The sequence below is a fragment of the Heloderma suspectum genome, chromosome 3, assembly GCF_057233095.1.
Source record: "Heloderma suspectum isolate Gila_16-S chromosome 3, 16-S_ref, whole genome shotgun sequence".
In the NCBI taxonomy this organism is placed as follows: Eukaryota; Metazoa; Chordata; class Lepidosauria; order Squamata; family Helodermatidae; genus Heloderma; species Heloderma suspectum.
This window is the reverse complement of record NC_139460.1, coordinates 16691231-16718813: the sequence shown is the minus strand read 5'-3', so window position 1 is coordinate 16718813 and position 27583 is coordinate 16691231. Positions and strand designations below refer to the sequence as shown.

General features: G+C 47.1%; 1 protein-coding gene across 1 annotated transcript in view; it reads left to right on the top strand.

Annotated features, from left to right (window-relative positions):
* The window catches only part of CTSC (cathepsin C), a 41441-nt gene extending 14588 nt beyond the window's left edge, over window positions 1-26853 (top strand). The window contains exons 3-7 of the mRNA XM_084842557.1: window positions 6412-6578; window positions 8461-8616; window positions 15105-15220; window positions 23545-23676; window positions 25198-26853. Of these exons, the coding sequence (XP_084698683.1) occupies window positions 6412-6578; window positions 8461-8616; window positions 15105-15220; window positions 23545-23676; window positions 25198-25700 (1074 nt within the window). The 3' untranslated portion in view covers window positions 25701-26853. The remainder of the gene's footprint in view (window positions 1-6411; window positions 6579-8460; window positions 8617-15104; window positions 15221-23544; window positions 23677-25197) is intronic.
* The last annotated feature ends 730 nt before the right edge of the window (window positions 26854-27583 follow it).

The following is a 27583-nucleotide window of genomic DNA, read 5'->3' as shown; positions in this document are numbered from 1 at the left end:
GTGATTATTTATTATTTATTGCATTTATATCCCACCTTTTTTTCTCTTGCAAGGAACCCAAGGTGGCTTACATGATCCTCCTCTATATTTTATCCTCACAACAACAACCCTGTGAGGTAGGTTGGGCTGAGAGTCTGTGATGGGCCCAAAGTCACCCAGCGAGCTTCCATGGCCAAGTGGGGACTAGCACCCGGATCTCTGGGCTCCCAGTCCAGTACCCTCACTATTACACCACACTGGCTCTCAGTGTGGTGATGCTTGACTTCTAAATTTGTGTGGGATACAAGTAGGCTTCTCTTGGGAGATAAAGTGCAGTCACTGAGCAAAGAGGGACTGCCTTGCATGGGACCATATTTAAACCCCCTCCCTCTTTTGCTTGACAGCCAAGTGATGTTTTGAAAGTCCCAATGACCAGATAAAGAGTTGGCTGGAAGATAAAACTAAGCAGACAGTTAGTACTTGTTTTTCTGCCAGTTAGATAAGAATGTGCAGTAACTGCAATGCTTCTAGGACTGGGGGCGTGTCCCGCACATCTATGTTGCTTCCCAGGAGGCAAGTCCCCAATTAATATGGCACCAGCAGTGGCATTCTTTTTGCACCCCTCCTTTCCACTGTGCACCTCAAAGAATGTGGACACTCGGCCTGATGGCATGAACATACACGCATTGACCTGGTTTGCACATCACGACAAGCTACTGTGGGTTATTTTACACGCAGGGCTTATCACTATGCACCAGCCGACATTTTAAAAATGCAAGCTGGGGGTGGGGGGAGGCGCCGCAGCTTGTCGCGTTGTGCGAACCCGGCCAGTGTGGGTTGTTGGTCTGGTTAAAAAATACACCCACAACCCTTAAACAGCCCATGGGTTATTTTAGGGTTGTGAGTGGTTTGTTAACCACGCCAACAGCCCACCCTCACAGAGTTTTCGCAACACAACAAGCTGCAGCACACGATTTTAAAAAAATGCATTTTTAAAAATGTTGGCCGGCATGCAGTTACAGGCTCCGTGGGTAAATTAACCCATGGTGGTTTGTAGTGACATGCAAAGAGGCCCATTATTATCTCAAAACATTAGAATACTTGTACATGTCTGACCTGATGTCCAACATGCCCTCCCTTCTGCCGTGCAGAGAGCCCAACCCCGGATCCTACAGAAATGCTCAGGGGAAGAGCCCGATGATTATTATCTTTCCTTCTGGCTTTCATGAATCCTTAGTTACTCTCCTTGTTCCTAGATATGTGAAGGCCTGGGAACCCCCCCCCCCTGATAAAATAGGGGGACCCAGAAAAAATTGGAAAACGCCAGTCCCCCCATTTTTTTTCCCATGCCTTCACATTTCTGCTTATTCCGCACCGTTGAGCCTGACAACTCCAGCTTCAAGGGTTTCCTGATGATTGGTTTTGGGGATGGGTAGGCCTGGAGGTACTGCTGGCTGCCAGGTGAGTGTGGCGCTGCTCTCGCCTCCACTGTGTGGGAAGAAAGGGCAGAGGATCAAACTATCAATTCACTATGCCTTAGGTTAGGGATAAGAAACGTTTGGCCCCACCAGATATTGTTGGACTGCAACTCCCAACTTCCCTTGCCATTGGCTTTGCTAGCTAGGCCTGATGGGAATTGCAGCCCAGCAACGTCTGGAGGGCCACACAGTCCCCACAAGTGGTTTAAGTGCTAGCAGATGAGCTGCAGCCGGGCTTGTGCTCGTATGCCCTTCCTCATAGGAAGCTGCCTTATTCTGAGTCAAATCACTGGTCCATCTAAGCCAGTATTGTCTGCACTGACTGGCAGCAGCTCCTCAGGGTTTCAGGCATGGGTCTTTGGGTCTTTCCCAGCCTTACCTGAAGATTGAACCTGTCACTGTTTTCATGCAAACCATGTGGTCTCCCACTGATCCTGACCTTCCCCTCTACTCCGCTTTGGCACACCAGAGGAAGAGAGAGAAAGCTTCTGCATTCATTTTACAACATACTGCTGATCCACATTACATCCAAACCCTGGGGGATCTGTGATTTGTTCTAATCAAAGTTAGTGAAAACAAGCAACAATCAAAGTGTTGTTTTCAGATCCTGGTGTGTTGCCTAACCTTGGTTAACATAAACCACAGTTACCTGAGCTCAGATGTAACAGAGAACTATGGCTTGTTCTAAAATGAAAATCAAAGCTTCTTGTGTCGCTGTCTGTGTCCCCTTCCGGCCATTTAAAAGGGCATTAGAGGCCTGTCTTCACCTTTAATTCCTACAAATATTTTTGGGCTTCCAGTCTTAGTGTTGTTCCTAGCTGACACAAATGTGTCTAGACCTCTGTTGATTTTATATTTTTTCAAAGGAGTGTAATCTAGTTGCTAGACATGAGGCCGATGGTGGCTGCAGCTCTGAAGTGTGAATGTGCTAAGATCCTTTGCCCCAAGGCTTAACTGAGTTCCCTCCAGTCGATCGTGATGAATTTGGAATGGCATCTTGGAACTTCATACTGCTAAAGCAATAACATAACATACGGCAGCTTCTCTGCTCTTTGCTGTCAGCCCTTTGATTTTCGTCTGGTCCCAGGCATAACGAAAGATGAGTTTGGCAGTTTGATTTTCTCTTTTGATAACCTGGAGTGTGAACTTTGTACAGTGGCTACTTCTTACTAGGTATCTTCAAGAACACCTAGTGTGTATTGACATATAAGTCTTAGTGGAACTGTAGGAGAAATGGCTACTCAATTCTTGGCCTAGTTCTGGTCTCCCATGGACACCTCTCTTTGTGCCCATCAGGTTCATAGAATCATAGACTAGTAGGGTTGGAAGGTGCCTACAAGGCCATTGAGTCCAACCCCCTGCTCAATGGAGGAATCCAAGTCAGAGCATCCCTGACAGGTGGCTGTCCAGCCTCGTCTTGAATGCCTCCAGTGTGGGAGAGCCCACCACCTCCCCAGGTAATTGGTTCCATTGCTGTATTGCTCTAACAGTCAAGAAGTTTTTCCTGATGTTCAGCCGGAATCTGGCTTCCTGTAACTTGCGCCCATTATTCCATGTCCTGCACTCTGGGATGATCGAGAAGAGATCCTGTCCTTCCTCTCTGTGACAACCTTTCAAGTACTTGAAGAAAGGTTCTTGGCCTTTCCTGATTTTTATGTTTAATTTATTTAATTTTATTTTTTAAAACTAGGGGAGGCTGGCTTGCTTCATTAGGCATGACCACCCCCTCCCCCCAAAGGCAGCGTCTGATTGGTTCCGATCACTGCTGCTCAAGACATGAGAGATGGAGGAGGGGAAAAAAAAACCCTCTGGCCACATCCTTCATACCCGTTTATAATTTTACAAACCTCTATCATGCCCTCTCCTTAGTCACTACCTGGTATAGTCTCCAACCCCTACCCCCATGAGAAAGGAAGTCAATAACCCATTGGGTGACTAGACTGCCTCTAAGTGAAGCTTTTTTGGTCCCATATTAGCAACACAGTCCTTAAGTGTCACCCTACCAAGTCAAGTCTTGCATATTGCAGTGCATTTCGATATAGTCATAGTGGTGCCCACCTCTGAAATGTAAGAACTTGGGACCAGGTTACCTCAAGGAATGTCTCCCCCATACCAACCTCCCAGGCCACTATGACCTTTAGAAGAGCCCTTGTTGCCCATGCTGCAGCCTGCAGGCTTCCATTTGGTAGTGACATGGAGACAGGCTTTCTCTGTGGTGGCTCCGACTCTGTCAGATTATTCTACCTCTGCGGTACATCAGGCCTCACTGTTGGTGTGTGTTAGGCATTAATTGGGAATATATCATTTTCCTTTCGATTTCCCTCATAGCTGTGCACTATTTTGAACAGTCTATATTGCATTGTGTATTTATTGTATGCTGTGGTTTTATGCTGGTATTGTTAACCGTTTGGCAATTGTGCAAATAGGAAGTGGTATAGAAATATTGCTAATGAATGATCATGACTGAGTCCTGCGCTCAGTCAGACCCAGGCCCCCTAAGCGTGCGCCTTGGGAACATATTGGGGTGGCTGCCGAGCTTGCAGTCCAGCAGCCTTCACCGGTGGAGGTGCCTTTTATCGGTGGCTGCAGTCGTACAAATTGCAGTGGGCCTGGTCAGAAGCAGAGACACAGTAGCACTGGTGAATGGTACCTCTGCATGAGTGCTGTTGGGTTGAGAAAGGTAGCTTCAGTATATTTACATGGCAACTGTGGAGGAGAAGGGTAGCTTTATATGAATTGGGCCAGAGATAAATACAGCTAAATGTCGGTGTTTTTGCTTCAGTATAGTAGTACTACTGATTACACTGAAAAGTTGGGTGTGTCACTTAATGTCGGTGCCAGAGTCGGCATTGTCATGCCAGTGGGCCCTGGCAACAGTCCCCTCTGCCTACCCCAGAACCCACCCACCCCTGCAGAAGCCCAGCCAAACAAAGCCCCCCCTGTGCTCACTAAAGCCCCCAATGATGCTGCCACCAACCAAACTCGCCCCCCCCAAAGCTCCCAATGCTGCCGCTACTGTGTGCCAGAGACTCCAGCCAGCTAGCCAAAGACACACCCCCACACACTGTTGCCAGTCATTGAAGCTTGCCTCCGTGCCTCTGGGTTTTAGCCAGGGGGTGACGGTGGGGGGGGGGGGTGGCAGGTATCCCCTCCTCCTCCCCTGGCACCTGGCTGAGTGCTGAGGCATTTGGCTGAGTCTGCAGGCCTCACACACCATTTTAAAGGGGGGAAATGTACTAATGTTTCAAGTAGCAGCTCTTTGAACCAATCAGACACTGCCTTTGGGAAAGATTTGGCCAATGAGGTCACAGGAGCTATGTAGAGACCATCCTGTACCCTCATTGGCCATGTCCGCCCCCACAACGGCAGTGTCTGATTGGTTCCAATTGCTGCTACTCAAAACATAAGTGTGTGTGTGTGTGTGGTGTGTGTGTGTAGATATATATATCTATATAGAGAGATAGAGATAGAGATAGATGGAGTCCCAGGGCCTGCAGGTTCAGCCAGCTGCCCTGGTATTCTGCCAGTGGGGCCAGCCGGAGGAGGGGGATGGAGGCAGAAGCAGCAGTCAGATGGGCCTAAGTTTCTGGGCCCTCAGCAACTGCCCACCCATGCCATCTGCTGACGCCAGCCTGGTGTCACTGCGTACATAGGGAACGTACCAAGCTGCCCTATGTAATGAAACAGACTGTGGGTCCACCTAGCTCACTATCGCCTGTGCCAGGAGTGGGGAACCTCTTTCCACCCAAGGCTGAATTCAGTTTTGGAGAAGCTCTCGGGGGGGCCCATTTTGGTGGTGGTTAGGGCCAAAGAAAAATGGGGTGGAGCCAAAAATACAAAAAATACCACCATATTGTAGGTTAACACTCATACTGTCAGTAACTAAACCTTAGGAGAGACACAAACCTATGGTGTGACCACACTTGGAATTCTGTGTACAGTTCTGGTCACCACACCTAAAAAAAAGATAGTGTAGAGTTGGAAAAAGTGTAGAAAAGGGCAACTAAAATCATCAAGGGGCTGGAGCATCTCCCATATGAGAGGAGGTTACAACAGCTGGGATTGTTTAGCTTGGAAACAAGGAGGCTAAGGGGAGACGTGATGGAGCTCTACATCATTATGCATGGTGTGGAGAATGTGGATAGGGAGACATTTTTCTCCCTCTCTCATAATACTAGAATCCAGTGGGGTCATCCCATGAAGCTGACTGGTGGGAGATTCCAGACAGATAAAAGGAAGGACTTCTTTACAAGCGCATAGTTAAACGATGGAATTTGCTACCACAGGATGTAGTGATGGCCACCAGTTTGGATGGCTTTCAAAGGGAGTTGGAGAAATTCTTGGAGGAAAAGGCTATCAATGGCTACTAGTCTTGATGGCTACGTACTAACCTCCAGTACCAGAGGCAGTGAGCATACATAAACCAGTTACTGGGGAACATGGGTGGGAGGGTGCTGTTGCACTTGTGTCCTGCTTGTGGGTTTCCCGTGCGCAGCCGGCTGGCTACTGTGTGAACAGGATGGATCCTTGGTCTGATCCAGCAGGGCTCTTCTTGTGTTCATCTCTTTCCAGCAATGATTCACTTGACCCGAGAATAGACTTCCCCAACTTGGCTCTTCTTACATTCTTATTTTCTTACGTTCTTTTTTTGGGAGGGGGGCTGCACAAAAGCCAGGAAACCATGACAAGTTTGCAGGTTGGGGAAAGGAGTGGAGCGAGGAGGCGTGGTCTTCTAGGGAGCCTTGAAGGGCTGGATTTGGCCTCCGGTCCTGAAGTTCCCCACCCTGGCTTACTCTGCCTGTTTTCCTGGAGCTTCAGACAGGGGTCTTTCCTAGCACTACTTGGAGAGGCTGGGAATTGAACCTGGGACCCTTTTTTCTGCCAGCATGTGCTCAGCCACTCATGTTCTGCATAAAATCTTGATCTGTATTCTTTTTCTTTGTTCCCCTCCCAGTATAAAAAAGATGGCTCCAATGTAACCAGCTACTGCCATGAGACTCTCCCAGGATGGGTGCATGATGTGTTAGGTCGTAACTGGGCTTGTTTCACTGGGCACAAGGTCTCCCCTCCGGCCTCTGGAGTTCGTGTGAATCAGCTGCCTGTTTGGAAGCCCCACGGAAGGTGGGTCAAAACAAGTGCTGTTTTTGTTCGGTAAATGGTATAATAAAGGACTGCTCTGGCATATGCTTGAGGGTCAGTTAACTCAGGAGATTGTGGGTTCATCCAGCCAGCTCTCCTTCTGGAGACTGGTAGCATTTTATTCTTGCATCTCAGCCATGTGCCATCAGAGCAGAGGATTCCCATATCACAGTGCATCTATTTTTAGGAGAGGAGCTCAAGATCTCTGTGTGGGAAGGTCTGAGCAGGGGAGGCTGGTGGCTCCAGTTTTGGAGGGGAGGAGATTCCATTCTGGGTTTTAGTTACAACCAGCCAGACATCTAAAGGAGCTATCCAAGGTGCTGAGCCCTATCTCCCAAATGGGTCCAGAACCTTGGATAGCTCCTTTAGACTTCTGGCTGGTTATAACCAAAACCCAGAATGGAATCTCCTCCCCTCTGAAACTCACGCCACCAGCCTCCCCTGGATCTGAGCTATAGCTCAAGATCAGCCTTCCTCAACCTGGTCCCCTCCACGTGTGTTGGACTACAACTCCCAGTATGACTCAGATGGATTTGATGAGAGAAGGCTTTTTTCTGTCTTTCTGAGAAAAGAAAGCCCACACTGAGTTAGCGTTAATAGGGGAAAATGTGTCATAAGGCTTATTGAACCACAAACGTGCAATGTCTGTGTGCCCCTGGAAAGAAAACATCCCAACCAGGCCGGAAACATCTGAGTCACAGAAGATCAGTGGTGCATCACTCACGATATGGGTACCCTTTAGGCTATTGCTGGGGGGCGGGGGGAGGAATACTATTTTTTTTTTGTGCAGAAACTGGCTCATACTATAAGCATTTGCCTATTGAATGCATCGCCTGAAACACAGTTGTTGTTGTTGTTGTTGTTTTAAATCTTTTGTGTTGTGCCATTGCATCACGAATAAAAAATTCTCTGTCCTTTCACAAGACCAAGTCTAAGTAAGTTTGTGCCTACGATAGTGTGAGTGAGTGAGTGAGTGAGTGAGTGAGTCTGTGTGTATGTGTTAATTCGGACTTCAGGGAAGGGACTGTAGCTCAGTGCATACAGAAGATTTCAGGTCAATTCCTAGCATTTCCAGTGAAATGATCTCTGGAGAAGGCCCCCCTTTGCCTGAAGCTTTGGAAGGCAATTTGCCAGTCAAGAGCAGACAGTAGTGTACTGCATCTGTAGCCAACGTGGTGCCTAATGCACCTTTGGACACCTTTCTTGCCGCCCACCAAATTGCCCTACCCTTCCTAATTTTTATTATTATTATTTAAAATACCTGAATTACATACAGGCAGCAGGGTTTGCTTCAAAGCAAAGTGAGGGTCTGTAGCAGCTCCCATCTTCTTTTCCCATGAAGGACTTTCCTAGGAAATGAAGATAGCAGGTGTCCAGTGCTTTCATCAACAGCCATTTTGTGGTGGTGCCCAAGACAGTTTCTCAAATTGCCAAATGCACCCATGGGCCCAAAAAGGTTGCCTACCCCTGCTGTCCGTGATGACCATGCTGGCTGGGGGTGATGGGAGTTGTAGTTCAATATATCTGGAGGACACCAGGTCGGGGAAGGCTACTTAAATATCAGCTATCCAGAATTTCATAGCTGTTCTAGCTACTGAAATTAAACCCAAGTACATCCAACTGTATGAGCACCTATACTTTTCCTCTTGCCCTTGGCGCTGTCATTCTTCCTATCAAAACCTAAATTGTAAGCTCCTTGGGGCAGGGATTTTATCAGTCTGTGAAGCACTATGTTAATGTCATTATATTAACAATGAAGCTGTATAGGGGGGCTGAAATTTGGTGCAGTTGGGAGAAGTTCTACTCTTGGACTAAGCAGCTTGTGGCCTTTGTAAGCTTTTACTCCTTTATATCTTGACTGCAGATCTCCTCTGAAGCCCTACGTGACGAACTTTGACTTTGTGAAGGCCATCAATGCTGTTCAGAAATCGTGGAGGGCAAAAATCTACAAAGAATATGAAGCCCTCACCCTAGAAGATCTCACTCGGAGAGCTGGCGGGTTAAGATCCAGAGTTCCCAGGTAAAAGGACATAGCTTTGGCATAGAGCTCCTTGAGCAGGGTACAGCTGTGGCTGGACTGTGACTGCTTCAAACAGTGAATGGGGGGTCATGTGACCGAATACCCAGTGTGTCTTAGTGGTTAGAATGTTGAACTAGGATTGGGGAGAGCCAAGTTCTAGTCGCTATTCTGCCATAAAACTCACAGGTGACTTTGGGCTAGTCACTGACTCTCAGCCTAGCCTACCTCATAGGGTTGTTGTGAGGATAAATAGAGAAGAGGAGGTTCATGTAAGTGACCTTGGGTTGCATGGAGGAAAGGCCAGATATAAATGTAATAAATAGATAAATAAATACCCTTCCATTCCAGATGTGTCAATTGGCCACTAGCTTAGACGGCTTTAGAAGGGGATAAGACTAAGACAGCCTTCCCCAAACTGTGTCCTCCAGATGCATGCCGGATGGGGATGATGGGAGTTGTGGTCCAGCACTTCTGGAGGGCACCAAGTTGGGGAAGGCTGGACTAATGGATCGAGGATAAGGTCTATCCGTGGCTACTAGCCATGAAGGTGGATACATGGGACATCCCAGGTTCCCAGGCAAGTATGCCACTGAATACCACTTGGAATAGAGCAGGAGTGTTGAACTTCTTTCAACTTCGGGGCCACACTCCAGTAGTGGGTGGGACTGAAGGCAAAAGGGGTGGGGCCAAAATACCAGTATATTTGAGCTTAAAGCTCTTACTCCCTGTAACTAAGCCTGAGGAGATTAAGCCATTTGAATCTTTTAGAACAGCGCAGAAACTACACAAAAGCTGGAAGCCAGCGAATGATTAGAGGGTTGGTGGAAAGGGGGTGGAACCAGTGGAAGGGAGTATGGCCATCTGGGGAAACTTGGAGGGCCGGATTGGGACCCCAGGAGGGGCAGAGGTGGCCCCTGGGTCTGAGGTTCTGCACCTCTGCTGTAGAGCAACAACAGGAGAAGGCTGTTGCCTTCGTCGCCTGGTTGTGGGCTTCCCAGAGGCTAGCGTGACAAGCGGTATTCTGATGAGACGGCCCTTTGGTTTGATCCAGAAAGACCCATATAAGCTCTAAGTAGCAGTGCTAGAGGGCTTGGTCTGTTCATTATTTCGATGGAGCCTACATTAACCAGCTGCGGTGTAGGAAAGCAAATGAGATGCAGGCCCTGCCCTCAGGCTTACAATCTTAACAGGCAAAATGCTCCAGGGAAAGGAGAGTAGAGGGGCGAAAACAGAGGAGGGAGATCAGTTTGACAATGCCAGAATAAGGAGGGGGATTATTAAGAGGCATTTGCATCCAGTTCAGGGACCACGTTGGTCTTCCCTTGTGCCTCTTCTACCCCAGCAAGAACACCAGCAGCCATCCAGTGGACCATGGCCCTTCTGGACAATGAAATGGGTCCAAACAGCTTTCTACTTGCTTCTTCCGTCACTAAATAACTAATTATTTAAATGAATGTTACTTAAATTGCTTTCATCCTGTTCCTCAGCCAGAAAGGCTCCCAGTAAAACAAGACAGTCCCACACAAAGGCTAACGATATAAAAAGACAAGATAAAAGGAAAAAGGAATGGGGAGGGAAGGGAAGGGAAGGGAAGGGAAGGGAAGGGAAAGGAAGGGGGGGATTAAAATTTATTTATTTATTACATTTATGTCCCGCCTTTTTTCCTCCTTAAGGAACCCAAGGTGGTGTACATAATCCTCCTCCTCTCCATTTTATCTTCACAACAACAACTTTGTGAGGCAGGCTGGTCTGAGAGTCTGTGACTGGCCCAAAGTCACCCAGTGAGCTTCATGGTCAAGTGGGGACTAGAACCCAGATCTCCCAACTCCCAGTCCAACACTCCAGCCACTACATCACACTGGCTCTCTAAATTAAAAATCAAATTTAAATTAAAAAAAATTAAGTGTTTCAGCAGGGAACATAAGGGCCATGCAGAATCAGACCAAGGATCCATCTTGTCCAGCATTCTCTTCACACAGTGGCCAACCAGCTGCCCATGGGAAACCCAGAAGCAGGACATGAGTACAACAGCACCCTCCTGCCCATGTTCCCCAGCAACTGGTGTACATAGACATACTGCCTCCGATACTGGAGGTAGCAGTTAGCCATCAGGAGTAGTAGCCATCGATAGCCTTCTCCAGGAATTTGTCCAGTCCCCTTTTAAAGCCATCCAAACTGGTGATGATCACTACATCTTGTGGCAGCGAATTCCATAGCCTAACTATGCACTGTGTGAAGAAGTACTTCCTTTTATCTGTCCTGAATCTCCCAGCTTCATAGGATGACCCTCAGGTTCTAGTATTAAGAGAGAGGGAGAAAAATGTCTGCCTATCCACTTTCTCTAGAATTGGACTCAAAGAGTGCTTGTCAGTGGGATCCTCTCAAACTGGGGTGAGGTAACGAGTGGGGTACCGCAGGGCTCAGTCCTGGGCCCAGTGCTCTAGAACATTTTTATTAATGACTTGGATGAGGAGGTGCAGGGAATGCTGATCAAATTGCAGATGACACAAAATTGGGCAGGATAGCTAATACCCTGGAAGACAGAAACAGAATTCAGAGTGATCTTGATAGGCTGGAGCTCTGGGCAAAAAACAACAGAATGACATTTAATAGGGATAAATGCCATGTTCTGCACCTAGGAAAAAGAAACCAAATGCACAGTTACAAGATGGGGGATACGTGGCTCAACAACATGACAAGTGAGAAGGATCTTGGAATTGTTGTTGATCACAAACTGAATATGAGCCAACAATGTGATGTGGCTGCAAAAGAGGCAAATGCTATTTGGGGCTGCATTAATAGAAGTATAGCTTCCAAATCCCAGGAAGTACTAGTTCCCCTCTACTCAGCACTGGTTAGGCCTCATCTGGAGTACTGTGTCCAGTTCTGAGCACCACACTTTAAGGTGGATGCAGACAAACTGGAGAGGGTTCAGAGGAGGGCAACAAAGATGTTCAGGGGACTGGAAACAAAGCCCTGTGAGGAGAGACTGGAAGAACTGGGCATGTTTAGCCTTGAGAAGAGAAGACTGAGGGGAGATAGGATAGCGCTCTTCAAGTACTTGAAAGGTTGTCACAGAGAGGAAGGCCACGGTCTCTTCTCGATCATCCCAGAGTGCAGGACACGGAATAATGGGCTCAAACTACAGGAAGCCAGATTCCAGCTGAACATCAGGAAAAGCTTCCTGGCTGTTAGAGCAATACGTCAGTGGAACCAATTACCTGGGGAGGTAGTGGGCTCTCCAACACTGGAGGCATTCAAGATGAAGCTGGACAGCCACTTGTCAGGGATGCTTTGGCTTGGATGCCTGCATTGAGCAGGGGGTTGGACTCCATGGTCTTATAGGCCGCTTCCAACCCTACTATTCTATGATTCTGTGATCCATTCAATGGATAATTTTGCACACCTCTGTCATGTGCCCTCACTCTCTTCCTTTCTAAGCTAAACAATCCCAGCTGTTGTCACCTTTCCTCATAGGGGAGTTGCTCCAGCCCCTTGGCTCACTTCTCCCTCTCATCACACTCTGTGCAGCCTGCCGGAATGGCTGGTGGTAGTGACAGTTGGAGAAGGAGTGCAGGAGGGTCCATTGCCTTCTCCTGTTCTCCTTCTCCCTCATCAGGACACACTACGGACACAATGCCTCTCTTTGATTTGTAAGACTCCCAAATCCACCCTGCTACCTGTGCCACTCCTCATCCTCTTTCTGGCCAACTGCCTCTGTGCTTGCAGCTGCTGATGCTGTCACCTTTGTCCCAGCATTGCGGAGCCTTCTATCCTCCTACTTGGCATTCCCAGGGCAGAGTGCCAAAGGATTTTATCAGGCCGTAAATCGCACGCTGCGTCCTCGACAGGGAGTATTTATTGAAGCACCGTGTGACTTCTTTGGGGGAAACAAGATGGTGTGGTGGAGCTCATTGGCTACAATATGAATCTGCTGGTAGATGGTGCATTTTAGCCTGAGGCCCAGAGGGAAAGCAGTTTAGCTTTCGGTAAGCAGGCAAGGACAAACTTCAGTCAGCGCCACGTCATTAACCATTGTTCCTTTCCTCCTGAAACAGCCACTTGGAAGTGGCTCGTTTAAATCCAGCGTGGCTGGTGCGCTAAGTATAATTTGGGTCCTTCACTGTCTGCAGTTGAATTGCATCCCAAAGGCAGTTTTATAGTAAAGCAGAGAGAGAGAGAGAGAGAGAGAGAGAGAGATCCGGAACATGTACACTGTTGCGCACTCAGATCTGATGATAAAAAAAGAAGCACGTGGGACGGCATCAGACTTAAGGGGAGATGGTGGGCATTCCCACACTGGAGGCATTCAAGACGAGGCTGGACAGCCACATGTCAGGGATGCTCTGACTTGGATTCCTGCATTGAGCAGGGGGTTGGACTCGATGGTCTTAAAGGCCCCTTCCAACCCTACTATTCTATGAGTGTATGATTTAGAGTGTTGTGCTCCAGTTCTGCTAAGGAGTTCTCTCTTTAGCCTCAGAAATGGAGTGTTTTAAAGAGAACTGCCATGCACAAGAAGTAGTCTCCCTCTGTGAGTGTTTGTTGTGGCTCCATCATTCCCGTTCTTCAGTGAGACATTTCCGCACCCAGGACAGGAGCACCTGCGAGGAGTTGAGAACAGCTGTGCAGCTTGTAAGGCCCCTACTGCAGAAATGCCGAGTCTTTCTTCTGCCCTTCCAGCAGCATTTAGAGGCTGATCCAACACTGCTGTGTTAAGCAGATGTCGCAGAGGCAATGAGAAGCTGTAGGGCTGCTATACTGCCTGTCTGTCTGGCTGCCCTCACTAAGCCTCCGAGCAAGCTGATCTCTGGTTTTTCTTCTGCCATAGCAGAAACAGCTTTATTCCATACTGAAAATGAAATGCTGCATAGTTAATGTTGCAACAGCAGTCAATGTATTTCCATCACCATTTTTATGCCTGCACCCCATAAGAAGAGCCCCACTGGGTCCCCTAGTCCATCAGGCTCAACCTCTGGTTTCCTGTAGTGGCCAGCCAGATGCCTCTGGAAAGCCCATAAGCAGGGCGTCACAGCAGTAACTCTCCGCTGTCATTGGTTCCCAGTAGCTGGTGTGAATCAGTGGCATGCTGCCTCTGAGCATGGAACTGGAGTCCCGCCTGTGCTGAGGGCAAGTGATCCAGAGTTGCCCTGCTGTTTTAGTCTTCAAATTCTGCTCGAGGCTCATTTGAACACCTTGGATGTAAAAAGCTAGAAGCAAGGCACACTTTTTGCAAGAGATGCTTACATCAACTCCTAAATGAAGATGAGAGCTAGTGTAGTGCGGTGGTTAGAACGTTGGACTGGGACTCGGGAGATCCGGGTTCAAGTCCCCACTTGGCCATGAAGCTCACTGGATGACTTTGGGGCCGGTCATTGACTCTCAGCCTAACCTACCTCACAGGGTTGTTGTGAGGATAAAATGGAGAGGAGGAGGATTGTGTACGCTGCTTTGGTTCCTTGGAGGAAAAAAGGCAAGTTAAAAATGTAAAAATTCTGCCTAATTGCTGGAGATAAGTTAGGTATCTTCAGTATGTCCAAACTAAGAAAGTGATCAAGGGTCTTCAAAGGGTCTTCATGATAGCATCTTCAAATAACGGAAATCCTCTCATACAGAAAGTGGAGCAGACTTGTTCCCCGTTGCTCCAGAGGGCAGGACTAGAACTGATGGGTGGAAATAGCAGGGAAGTAGATTTTGGCTAAACGTTAGGAGAAAGTTCCTAATGGCAAAAGCTGTTTGACAGCAGCACAGTCTGCCACGGGAGGTAGTGGGCTCTCCTTCACTGGAGGCATTTCAGATTAAAGTATTGGGCTGTAGCAACCTGCCATCTTCATTTCCCAAGAATGTCTCTTGAGCCTCAAGTGTAGACCAGAGGCAGTTATGCAAAAAGAAGGTGGGAGCAGCTAGCGGGCCCTCTCTTTGCTTTGAAGCGATCCTGGCTGCAAGGAAGACATTTTGTTATTTTTACAAAATAAAAATAGGAGGGGTGCACACCAAGAACAGTGCTTGAGGGTACACAGGTGCCCTCCAGCAGTGTGTTGCCTAGCCCTTGCCTAGATTGTGTGTGGAAAGGACTGCCCCCCCAGTCCTTTCCAACTCTGTGGTTCTGTCCTTTGATGCCCTTAAAAATATGCATCCACCATCTGTTCTGGGAGATGCAGTCTCCAGAAAGAAATCCTGGAAGGTTGTTTTCTCTATGGTAAAAAAAAGTGATTGGCCACCAATAATGACGCCTTCTCAGACGTGGATGAACAATATGGTCACCGTTACCTCCATGCTGTCCTTATGAAACTTAGCATCCCTTCCATGGCCACGGAGAACATCTCTGCTCATTGTCCTGTTTAAAATGAGTGAAAATATACAGGAGAAAGTTACAGGACAAAGCTGTATGAAGACTGCTGCTGTGAATCTCTCTTCTAATTGTTCCCATTGTCAGATGGCAGGGGTTCCAGTGCATAAAGTACATGGGTCTTTTGTTTTTCTTGTAGGCCAAAGCCTGCTCCTCTGACTGCTGAAGTAATCAATCAAGTTTCTAGTCTGCCTAAATCATGGGACTGGAGGGACGTCAGCGGTGTTAATTATGTCAGCCCGGTACGAAACCAAGGTAGGATGCGCTCATTCCAAACCCTTCTCATTGAAATGTTCTGCAAAGTGTGTGTGTGTCTACACACACACACACACACGTGTATGTGTGTATATATATATATATATATATATATATATATATATATATATATATATGAATAGTTTATTGGGCTTGTAGGCCAATACAAGTTAATATAGCACCCAGTAAAAACTAATTTATGATATTAAATTGATTTATATTGAGGAGAAAGAGAATTTAGCTACTCTCTCAGTAATCCAGATTGTCATCCCTTAAACAGAGAGATACTGGAGTTTTAGTGGGTTTTCCAGGTAGTAAAGAGAGAATCAGCCTCTCTCTGGGCTCCCTATACAAATTACATTTTAAGAGTAAAAATGAATTACACAATTTGGGGCTCTCCTCCTGGGGCATTTGTATGTTTGCTTGGATCTATTTTTGTTTTGTTTTATTTTGACTCAGGGGAGACCTAATAGGGCTGGTTCACACACACCAGCAATGAGCAAGCGTGTCTGATGGGGCATGCTCCTTGATCACTCCTGCTTTGTGGCTTCTGCCAGCCAGAACAGCTAAACAAAACCAGCAACCCTCCATCCACAGTTTCTTTAGTATTGCATCTGAAGTGGGATCTCTGGCTTGTTTCTCTCCTATAAACGAAGAACAAAACCCGGCTTGTCACTCATGCTTGTTAGGAGAGGAAGAAGCCAGATATTCCAGTTGGGATGTAATGCTAGGCCAAACATCTGCCCTCCAGATGTGTTGGACTATACTTTGTAGCATCCCCCAGGCAGCCATGTGCCTTCTAACACATCTGGAAGGCACCAGGTTGGGGAAGGCTTTGCTAATCAAACCAGAAACTTCCCAAGCCATGATTTAGTCTTCTGTGACCTTGAAATAAATGGAAAATGGAGAGAAGACAACTTTCTAGCATCTGGGTGGGGGGCGGGGACGTGGGGGCGGGAGAAAATAGGTTCTTAACTGCCTCCTAAAAGTTGGATGCTGGCCTATGGACTTGAAAATATGTTCCAGTCCTTGGTGTTCCAGATGTGTACATTGTTGCATTCCACCCCCACCACCAAGATAGGAAAATGACCCCAATACATTATGATCCTGGCAGATGAGCAGATAGAACTTTGGCATATTATTTGTCTGGGATATATAGCAATGGTGTGCAATAAAATGAAATTTATTTACTGCTCTCTCTGTTTGGGGCAGTTCGGGAGGGAACTAACCCTCCCCCTGACACTGCAACCCCATCAAAATCATCCCTCCTGCATTGCATCAGGCTTCTAAAAAGGCTCTCTGCTACACCACATTGTCTTCTCCCCTTTGGCCCCAACACAGTTTGACAGTGCCGGGGGAGGGGAGTGGAAAGGAGAGTGCATGAGCTCCAGGTTCACTGGCTTGCTGCTCGCACAGTTTGTCATACAGTCTGAACAGGCCCACCAAGTTCATTAGAATAACCCTTCTAGGAGGGTTTTGTAAAGGTTGTTATGGCTTCCTGCAAGAGAAAAGCCAAGAAAGGAAGGAAAAGCTTTTATCCCTGGGGAGATGATTGCCCCCAGAACAGTATAGCTCCTTCATGAGACTGCTGTAGAAGAACCTTCTTCGAAGGTAAATCCATACAGCATCTCAGCATTGGTTTGCTGTTGAGAGAGACCTTGATTAGGAATCAGCTTACCATAACTAATACAGCCTTGGCGAAACCACTGAAAAATAAAGTTGCTGGTAGGAAAGAGAATAGGCTTCCTGAATCATCTCTTTCGAAGAGGCCCCTTTCTGTCTTTTAATCAGTCTTAATGGTTTGTGCTGATCATGTTTTTAGCCATGGAGCGTGTGGTCTCTAATGCAATTTGGTCTTGGTTGCAATTGAATTTGTGGGGAACATCAGAAAAGCTGTCGCTTTTATACATTAGCTTAGATTGCCGCTGATAACTCTGGCATTGTTGTCCCCCCCCCCCCATGTCAATATTGCCTAGTTAGTAAATGAACGTACTGCCGTGACGAATAACCATTTTATGTTGTTGATATGAGGGAAAAGTTACCATTGCAGGTTGGGGGGGGGGGATGAGCTTTCCCTCAAGAGTAGGACGAGGCAGAGTTCTGTCACAACAGGAACCTAGGCCTGTGTCAGGATTGGGCCCAAGCAACATGGTTTGGTTTCGGAGTCTGACTCGGATTCAGAGGCGCAGCCAGAAAAAACTCAGCCAAGACAGGGAATGGAGGAGGAAATTCCCCAAGACTATCCAGAAGTTAGGGATGAATCTTCCCAGGGGCGTATCAAAAAGGAGGCCCAGGTTCAGAGAGCATCACCACCACCCCTCCCTGCGGGAACTCACCCTTTGTCAAAGGTGGAGGGAGCACCGGAACTGACAGGCGCCAAGTTTTGGAGCAGAGTTAAGTGGGCAGAATTGAAAGGAGGCGGTCCGTCAGATTGGCTGCCTGTCAGAAGTTGGGTCAGAAGGACTCTCCCTGAAGGAGAAGCCTAATAAAAGTCTGGGCACGGTGGGAAACCATCCATTTGAGTTGACAGGCAACTGCTTTGCTTTGTTTAGCTAATTAGGCATGATGCTACAAGGGTGAAGAGGTATTATTTACTAAATACAGGTTTTGTGGATTGCACAGCAAGTCTCTGTTGCCTCACTGCTCAGCAGGAGGGCTTAGCAATCCCTGACAGCTGGAACCAGAACGTTTGGTTGGTGATGAAGCATTTCTGGAGTGGATTGCAGGACACACTCTAGATACTTTGATCCGGCCTGGAGTCCGGTCTGGTTTCCTCCTAGCGTGGGCCCAGTCTGGCATCTAGCACCACCTTTGCTCGTCTGAATAAGCATCGCATTTTTGGGGTGTGGGACTCAAGTTCCTGTTTTCCAAGTAAGTGCAGTCGCCAGGAGTGGGGAATACTGCACTCTGTATCTTCTTCTGTACTTGTCCATTCTATTAGCATGGCTTTCAGCTATATCAAGTTCCTGTTTCCTGTCTTTCTGACATCCCATAATCTGAGCAAGGGCTGCTGAACCTCAGGCCTGGGAGCCAAATCTGGTTTTACTGGGTTTCCATTCTGGCCTCAGGGGTTCCCCAGGTCGCACCCCTTCCTCCCAAACCACTCATCGTATGACGGTTTCCTGGCTTCTGTGCAGTTTTGACCCCATTTTGAAAGGTTGGAATGCCTCTTCTAAGCCATAGTTACTGGTAGTGAGAACTTTAAGCTACAGTATGCTGATATTTTTGGCCCTGCCCCTTTTGCCTTCAGCTCCACCCACCACTAGAATGCGGCCCCCAAAAGCTTCTTCAGAATGGAATTCAGCCCTCAGGCTCAGAGAGGTTCTGCATCCCTGATTTAGGCGACTGTCTGCCCCTAAGAAAGACAGGCCTGCTGTGTGAACCAAGCTGTGAGCCAAACTTTTCTCTTGGCCAGAATCCCACCCCCCTTCCATTACACAGCTTCTAAAGGCCTCTTGTCACCAGTACACCTGAAAGTAACATGGCCTGCAGCCCTCTTTCATTAGTCCCCCCCGCCCGGCTTGCCAAGAGCTGTTGCCTAGGGTGGCAAGGTGTCCTCTTTTACAGAGGACAGTCCTCTATTTGAAGGGCTTCCAGAGGAGTGTCCTTTATTTTGAAGGCATCCTCTGTTTGAAGGAATGTGTAGCCTTGTGAACCACCCAGAGAGCTTCAGCTATTGGGCAGGATGGATGGATGGATAGATAGATAGTCTATCTATCTATCTATCTATCTATCTATCATCAAGTCTGGTTTAAAGATAACGAACCATCAGAAGAAAGAGCTGGGTCCTGAAGTTGCCCATCACCAGTTAGCACCTGGGCAGCAGACCGAACAGAGAGGCACACAAGTCACTGGGTCACAGTCTTCCACACTATAGTGAGATATACTGTATTTCTATTTCATTTCATTTATGATATTTCTGTACCACACCATAGCTGAAGCTCTCTGGGTGGTTCACAATATTTAATTTGTTATAGTCGTTTCTAACTTTGCATCTAAACTATAAATATGCCTATGCACAGTTTATGCAAATAGGGGCCCTCCTTTTTTGGCCATTCACAAGCGGCTACCCTAGTTACCTTGCACATCCGGAAGAGTTCACGTTTTGGTGCCGAGCTTATGAAAACCCCAGTAAGAGTAAACAAGGTGTGCTTGGGGGTGTCAAGACAGGGCCGGTGTAAGACCTCCCGCCACGTCGGATGAGCTGCCCCCGCTGCCGGGAGGGGGAGCGCAATCCACCATGCACCTCTGCCTGCTGTGGGGGGAGTGGCAGAGCATGACCACCATGCGTGGAGTGCAAGCCACCACACGCCTCTAGGAGGGATGGAGGAGTGTGAGCCAATCTGCTAGCCACCACCCACCTTTCCTCAGTACCTTCCCCTGAGGCGGTGGAGACTGGTGGCTCCAGTGTTAGTGGGCTGGTGGATCTGCTCTGGGTTTCAGTCAGAACTGTTAAGGAGCTATCCAAGGTACAGAGCATCTTAGATAGCTTCTTAGAGTTCTGACTGGTTCTGACTGAAACCCGGAGCAGATTCACTGCCCCACTGACATCAGAACCACTGCCCTCCGCTGCTCCGAGTGGTCTTCTGTTAGAGCGAGGCATTGCCAGGGAGGCTGTCCTGGAGACTGGTTTGCCGCAGCAGCCCTGGACATCTCCAGGGTCACTTCCCCACCACTCGCTCTGAAAAAGACCCCTCAGAGTGAGGCAGAGGGCAGGCAGCGGCAGCTGCTTCTGCTTTTCCAGAGAACTGCAGAGGCTGCTGTGGCATTGCTGGAGCAGGAGAGAGTGGCCGGCAGTGCTCTCCGGAGGGCCACCCTGTGCCTCCCTTTGAGAGGCACAGGACGATGGCAGCAGCACTGGGACTCCTGGAGGAGGGTACACAGGATCCACCACCCTTCCCGATCTTCTGCCTGAGGCGGGAGATTTACCCCACTTCAAGAGAGGGCTGGCCCTGCATTGAAAACAGTGTGTCACAGGCTGCGAGAAGGAGCTGTGTATTTCTACTGCATGAGCAAGAATTTTAGAATCAAATCGAATAGGTGGTGTATGCTCTCCTTTCTTCCTTTTTTATTTTTTGGAGGGGAAAAAATGCCATTCTTCTTGTCCACCCACATCTGCCTTGACACGACAAGAGGTTGTTTGGCTTCTTAATGCCTCTCTGAAATCATAATGCCCTTTCTTCTGTATCCATGGGCAAGCTACTTGGAATACGCCTTGTGGGAGAGAGAGGTAGAATTAAGCTGCCTCCAGCCAGTAGGTCGTCTTGTTGTTCCACCACAGTGCTAGTTTTGCGTTCAAAAGTGCTTGCCTTAAGCACAGGAAACTCCAGTGGTGAGCGGGGAGGAACTGATTGATCTTCGTGCTGTGAAGGTGTCATGCGAGAGGAAGTCGGGGTTTTTTCCCCACACACACTCTTGTTGCTAAGCAGTTGACACTTAACATGTTTTAAATGCCTCTGAAAAGGTAGAACATAACGCAGGCTCCTTAGGTTGTTGTTGTGGTTGTTGTTGTTGTTGTTGTTCAGTCGTTAAGTCATGTCCGACTCTTCGTGACCCCATGGACCATAGCACGCCAGGCCGTCCTGTCCTGCGCTCTCTCCCGGAGCGTGCTCAAGTTCATATTCATTGCAGCGGTGATGCGATCTAGCCATCTCATCCTCTGCCGTCCCCTTCTCCTTTTGCCTTCGGTCTTTCCCAGCATCAGGGTCTTTTCCATTGACTTTTCTCTTCGCATTAGGTGGCCAAAATATTTGAGCTTCAGCTTCAGTATCTGTCCTTCCAATGAGCAGTCAGTTAACAGCAAAAAAGTGTGAGAGAGAAAGCTCAGTAACAGAAATGATAGAGTTGAGGTAGGCTCTGAAAACAGGGGTTCAGAACCTCTTTCATCCCAGGAGCCAAATTCCATTTTGGAAAAGCTTTTGGGGACTGCATTGCAGTGGCCAGGATCGAAAGAGGCAGGGCCAATAAAACCAAGGACACCAGAATATTTTAGCATAAAGTTCTTACTGCCAGTAACTAAGCCTTAGGAGAATTAAGCATTTCACCTTTTGAGAACAGGAATAAACCGCACAAAAGCCAGGAAACCACCAAAGATCAGTTGTTGGGTAGAGATGTGAAGACCCAGAAAAGAAACGAAAAAGTGAGGGAAAAAACTGTTGTTTTTTTAAAAAAATTCCCAAGGACCGTTTTTGGTTTTTTCTGAAAAATTGAAAAAATTGAACAGCTTTGGATTATGAAATATTTTCTTTTAGAATTTAAGGCAAAGTATTTATATATTGTTAGCCAGCCTTCACTCACCCCAAAATGATTTCTAAAAACTCATTTTAGAACACTTTTATAGAAAGACTAGAGATGTAAAAGAGTTAAAATATAATGATCATTTTATGAGCAAACTAAGTCATACATAAAATAACTTTAGGAACAGAAAGCCTGCTTTCTGTTCCTAAAACAGCCCTTCCCAACCTGGTGTCCTCCAGATGTTTTGGACTACAATGCCCAGCGTTCCTGACCATTGGCCATGCTACTTGAGGCCATATTCTGCACCCCTGGTCTAAAATCAAACTTTTCAGAAACTGTTAATAGGCAAGCTGGATGGCAAGCAATCTTCACAGCTACTGTTGTGAAGCTATGTACCTGTGAAGCTGTTCTAGACCGCTGGCTCACCTATGTGAATTTCTATCCTGACTGGCAATGGCTCTCCAAGATCTTTAGCAGAGGTAATTCTTCACTCTGCTTACATGGAGGTGCTTGGGATGGAACCAGCGACCCTTCCTCTCATCACATGCCCCCTCTCCTCATCTCCTGGGTATGTGAAAAAAAGTTAAAGGAAGGCATTCATTCCATGAAGACAACAGACAGAACTGAGTGATGGAATTGAATCCTTAGGATATTGGTCCAGCTGGAGGGCGTGTGTGATTTTCTTTGTAAGCTTAAAAACTAGGCCTCATGGTTTTGAAAAGGAAGTTTGAAAGCCTGCAGCAGTTCTTGCTCCCTGTGAGGGTGTCTCCCAGCTGGAAGGAGGCAAGACCTGGGCATTGACTCATGCTGTGGCACAATATCCAGTCCCTTCCAAAGATGGGGTAACTCTTCTGTGCCTGTATGATCCACGCCCACTCAAGGGCACAAGGTTGATTGGAACATGGTGAGGCTGGACAGCCAGTGATGCAGTTCCGGCCTCCCTCCTCTCTGGTTGAGGAACCTCTGGCCTTTGGGCCAGATGTGCCCTCCGGAGCATCCTCATCCAGCCCGCAAGCTTCTTCTGCTGTTGTCTCCAGTATCAGTGATCATAGAATCATAGAATAGTAGAATCATAGAATAGTAGGGTTGGAAGGGGCCTACAAGGCCATCGAGTCCAACCCCCTGCTCAATGCAGGAATCCAAGTCAGAGCATCCCTGACAAATGGCTGTCCAGCCTCGTCTTAAAGGCCTCCAGTGTGGGAGAGCCCACCACCTCCCCAGGTAATTGGTTCCATTGCCGTATTGCTCTGACACTCAGGAAGTTTTTCCTGATGTTCAGCCGGAATCTGGCTTCCTGTAACTTGAGCCCATTATTCCGTGTCCTGCACTCTGGGATGATCAAGAAGAGATCCTGGCCTTCTTCTCTGTGACAACCTTTCAAGTACTTGAAGAGTGCTATCATATCTCCCCTCAGTCTTCTCTTCTCAAGGCTAAACATGCCCAGTTCTTTCAGTCTCTCTTCATAGGGCTTTGTTTCCAGTCCCCTGATCATCCTTGTTGCCCTCCTTTGAACCCTCTCCAGCTTGTCTGCATCCTTCTTAAAGTGTGGTGCCCAGAACTGGACACAGTACTCCAGATGAGGCCTAACCAGTGCTGAGTAGAGGGGAACTAGTACTTCCCGGGATTTGGAAGCGATGCTTCTATTAATGCTTCTATTAATGATCAAAGATAAGAGGGTATTTAAAGCATCTAAAATTTAAAAACCCTGCATGCAACTGAGCTGTCCTTTGTAAGTGTAGAAACTGTTGCAGTGGGGCCTACTCCTCAGTAGACATACACAGAATTGAGCTGCGGCTTGTGTGCTTGGTGGGGAAATGTCCCAATTGGTATGCGTTACATCAGCCCACTCTGTCTATGGCCCTGCCCACTGCTGGAATGCAACGTCTAGACATTCCCAAATTAGAATTTGGCTCTGGGCCCAAAAAGGTCCGCCAGCCCTGATTTCATTCCTCCCTTTCTCATGGGATGCCACGGTGGTTCACTCCCAGTCCCAGCATGCAACAGTATCCCAACCCACAACTAAAGAATTGCTTGTCTAGAACATGTGCAATCGTTGACTGATACTATTAGCTTTCTCTTATCCACAGCATCCTGTGGCAGCTGTTATGCCTTTGCTTCGATGGGCATGCTGGAAGCCAGGATTCGTATCCTCACCAATAATTCACAGACACTGACATTGAGCCCCCAGCAGGTTGTTTCCTGTAGCGAATACTCTCAAGGTAAGCAATGTGGCAACTCCTTTTTTAAAACCAAGGGCCACAGTTTGAACCAAGCAAGGACCAGCAGCGTTAGCTCTGCACACCGACTCACTCTCCCATGAACAAGAGGCTCTGCTGGAGTTCTTTTTAGGCATCTCAGCAGCTTGCTCTCCTTTTGTCTGGGTCTTGATTTGTGTGCAGGAGGTGATTTTCCCTGGGGAAGAACAGGGTAAAAAACCCTCCTGCCCATATCTCAGATGGGTCCTGGGAACAGAGACTGTATTGGTGGCCAGATCGAGAGCCTTCAGGGGCTGGATTGGTCCCCAAAGGCCTCCAGCTGCTGATTCCTACAGTCTACTCACAGAACTGTAAAGTGGCAGGCCAGCCCTCCACTTTCTGCATTGAGCTACTTGGGTGGTTTTTCCTGCTGGTGGAAGACCAGGTCAGAATTCAGTCCATCAAGTCAACAAACAGAACTGAGTGATAGGATTGAATCCTGAGGATATTGGTCCAGCTGGAGGGTGTGTGAGATTTTCTTTGTAAGGTTAAAGCTTGGTTCTTAGCCTTCCTGATTTTGAAAGGGGAGTTTGAAAACCTGACTGTAACCCAAGGGACAGTCAGGTGCAGCTCTGTTTTCTGCCACTGCACAGCTGTTGTCAGGGTTTCAGATGGAAGCCTAACGTTTGTCCATTGGCAGTAAAATGGAAACCCATCTAGCTGTTGCCAGAGCGCAGAAAGCGCGAGTCTTTCTCGCTGCCTTTGGCTTGTAAGGAGTCATAATATGAGACTTAGGGTGCAATCCTATGGCCGCTAGCAAGTGGCTAGATGGCATTGGATACGTCCGTTCCCTGAAAACCGACCTTCCCCCCTTCCGCACTGTCTCGTAGGCAGTGCAGAACGGCCTCACGCTCCGTGCTCGAAAGAGGAGTGCCAAAAATGTGGTGTTCTGGGGCAGAGAAGGTGGAAATACCTGTCCGACACAGCCTATGTGTCATCTGGCAGCTACTTCCCCAGCTCCACCTTCCTGTGGCTAGACAGCCAAAATCTTCTGTCTAGCCGCAAATGCAGGGCGGCTGAAGCAAAGAGGGGATGATCCCCTCTGTGCTTCTCCTGCCCTGCATTGGATAGGTGGTCGCCTCCAAGTTTGGAGGTGGCCGCCTATCCCAGTAGGATTGCTCCCTCAGTCATTCAAGGATTTTGCTGGTGGAGCGTCCTGCTGGGGGTAGGAATAGGACTCCCATAGGCAACATAGACAGGTGCCTGCTCCCAAGGATCTTGTAATGTAAAATTAATAATGGGGAGTAACAGAGTGAGTCAAAGATCAGGATGAAAAATATATAGTCAATGCTTGGTTGAGTATGCTTCTGCCATTCCATGCCCCTCTTCGGTTTGAAGAGTATGTGCTCTCACCCTTCTCCACTGCCACAACCTCTTCAGATAATGGCAGGATAAAAAATAATAATAATTGTAGTAATATGATAGCCATGTCCCTTGAAGAAACCTTGGGCCAACCTTCTGGTTTGTTTGTTTTCTTTCTTTTAGGTTGTGATGGAGGATTCCCTTACCTCATTGCTGGAAAATACATTCAGGATTTTGGTGTGGTTGAGGAGGAGTGTTTCCCTTATACAGCCACTGACTCCCCTTGCACTTTTAAGGGCAACTGTTACCGCTACTACACTTCTGACTACCACTACGTTGGGGGTTTTTATGGCGGGTGCAATGAAGCCCTGATGAAACTCGAACTTGTCAGGGGTGGACCCATAGTGGTGGCTTTCGAAGTCTATAATGACTTCATTCATTACAAAGGGGGGATCTACCACCACACCGGGCTGATGGATCGCTTCAATCCTTTTGAACTGACCAATCATGCTGTCTTACTTGTGGGTTACGGCAGTGAGCCAGCTACCAGGGAGCCCTTCTGGATAGTGAAAAACAGCTGGGGAGACTCCTGGGGCGAGGAAGGTTACTTCAGGATCCGTAGGGGCACTGATGAATGTGCAATCGAAAGCATAGCAGTGGCATCCACTCCTATACCAAAAATGTAGCCACAGTGGAATTTCAAGTGACACCCTCCCAGGGAGCAACAGTGTCCACCGTACAAATGTAATGGATTATAGTGGGAAAATTTTATTGCCTTGCTTTTACAGCTTAAAAGAATGAGCTTTAATAAAAGCATTGGGGGGCGGGGTTAAATATATATTTGCATCTTACGAAAGATGTTAAATGAGGGTCGTAGTGGACAGATAGGTCTATTCGGCCTAAGTCCACTGTTCTAAGTTCAATAACTGCCCAACCATGAAGGCTGCTGAATTACCTTGGCCAGTCAGTATGATTCCATTTAGGTATCATGCTAAACTATGGTCAAGGTAGCATAACTGTGATTTTGCATGACTGGCTGGGAAGTTGGAATTGGAAACTATGGCTTGAAGGGGGTTTGCAAGCCATGGTCTGTGCTAATGATTTGGCATGATGCCTGTACTGACAAAGTGCAGTTACAGTTGCTCCACCTCTGGAGGCCACTGCTCTGTAAAAGGGAAGTGCTGAGCAGACAGGAAGTAAAAACAAACACGCACAACAGTGGCTTGACTGTACATCTGGAAGCTCATGGTATGGGCTGTAAACCATGGTTAGTGCAAACCATGGTTTGGTGTTTTTGGACTGATCCTATCTTTTAGCCTAACCTAACATGCTTGTTAGGATAAAATGGGATAATCTCATGTATGCCATCCTGAACTACATGGGGGAAGGATGTGATACAAAGTAATTTTGATGTTTACAATCTAACTGATTTCTGCAATAGTGACAATTTACAATAACTGTGGATATTCGATATGTTCGCCATCTTTTTCTCTCATTGAACAAACTTTTTATATTTGACTTCTGCCAGAAACATTTCTTAAATCTGTGATTTTATTTTTTTTATTTTTTTTACTTACTGTGCCTTACAGGGAAAATGAAGAAATTTGAAAGTAGAAGATACATGTCAGTGTGCAGTGCACAATATGATTATGCTGTGATTTTGTTTTTTTAAAGGGAATCTCTCTGAATCTTTTTTGTTTATCAAAACACTTGGTATCTCAACATTCATTTGTAATGGAACACTTTTTATTCTGCATTTGGCTCACTTTGTTTGGTGTTTAATTTTGGATGTAATTCTGAAATAAAGTGATCCTCTTTGGTTGCTGTGGGAGTTCTTCAGTCATGCTGTCTTGCTCCTTCTTTGAAAGCTCAGTGGGAAATTGGAGGGACCTGAATCTTGCATCAGACGTGTTCACTGTTGCTTTCAGTGGGGTCCACTATTATTTAATTAATTAATCAATCAATCACCCACCCATCTGGCTGAACACCCAGCCACTCTGGGCGATGTACAAAGCATACAACAAAACAGTCTAAAACAATAAAATTCTACAATAAAAACATTTTCTAAAATACCCTAACCGACCCCAAATGCCTGCCTGAACAACCACATTTTTAATGCACGGCAGAAGCTCATACAGTACACTTGTAAGAGGTATAACCATTGCCTTTCAAGATCAGACCAAAGGATCCATTGTGTTCAGCATTTCCAACAAATGCCCCTGGGGAATTCTCAAGCAAAGCATGGATAGAAATAGCCATTCCTTGTGTTTTTCTCTCGCATCTGCCCATCGGAGATATTATACCTCTGACTGGTGATGTGGGTGAAGTTAGCAAATTCAGCTATTTTAATACATTTCTATACTGCCCAATAACCGAAGCTCCCTCCACAATTCACAAAACAAGACTTAAAACCATAAAATTCAATAGCATCATAAAACATAATATAAACACATTAAAAAGATTGAAAACACAATAAAACTAGAACAAAAAAAAAAGGGGAAAGCCAGCACCAAATAATGGGCTTGTAATCAGAAACCACTGCTTGTTATACTTATTTTTTTATTGGACA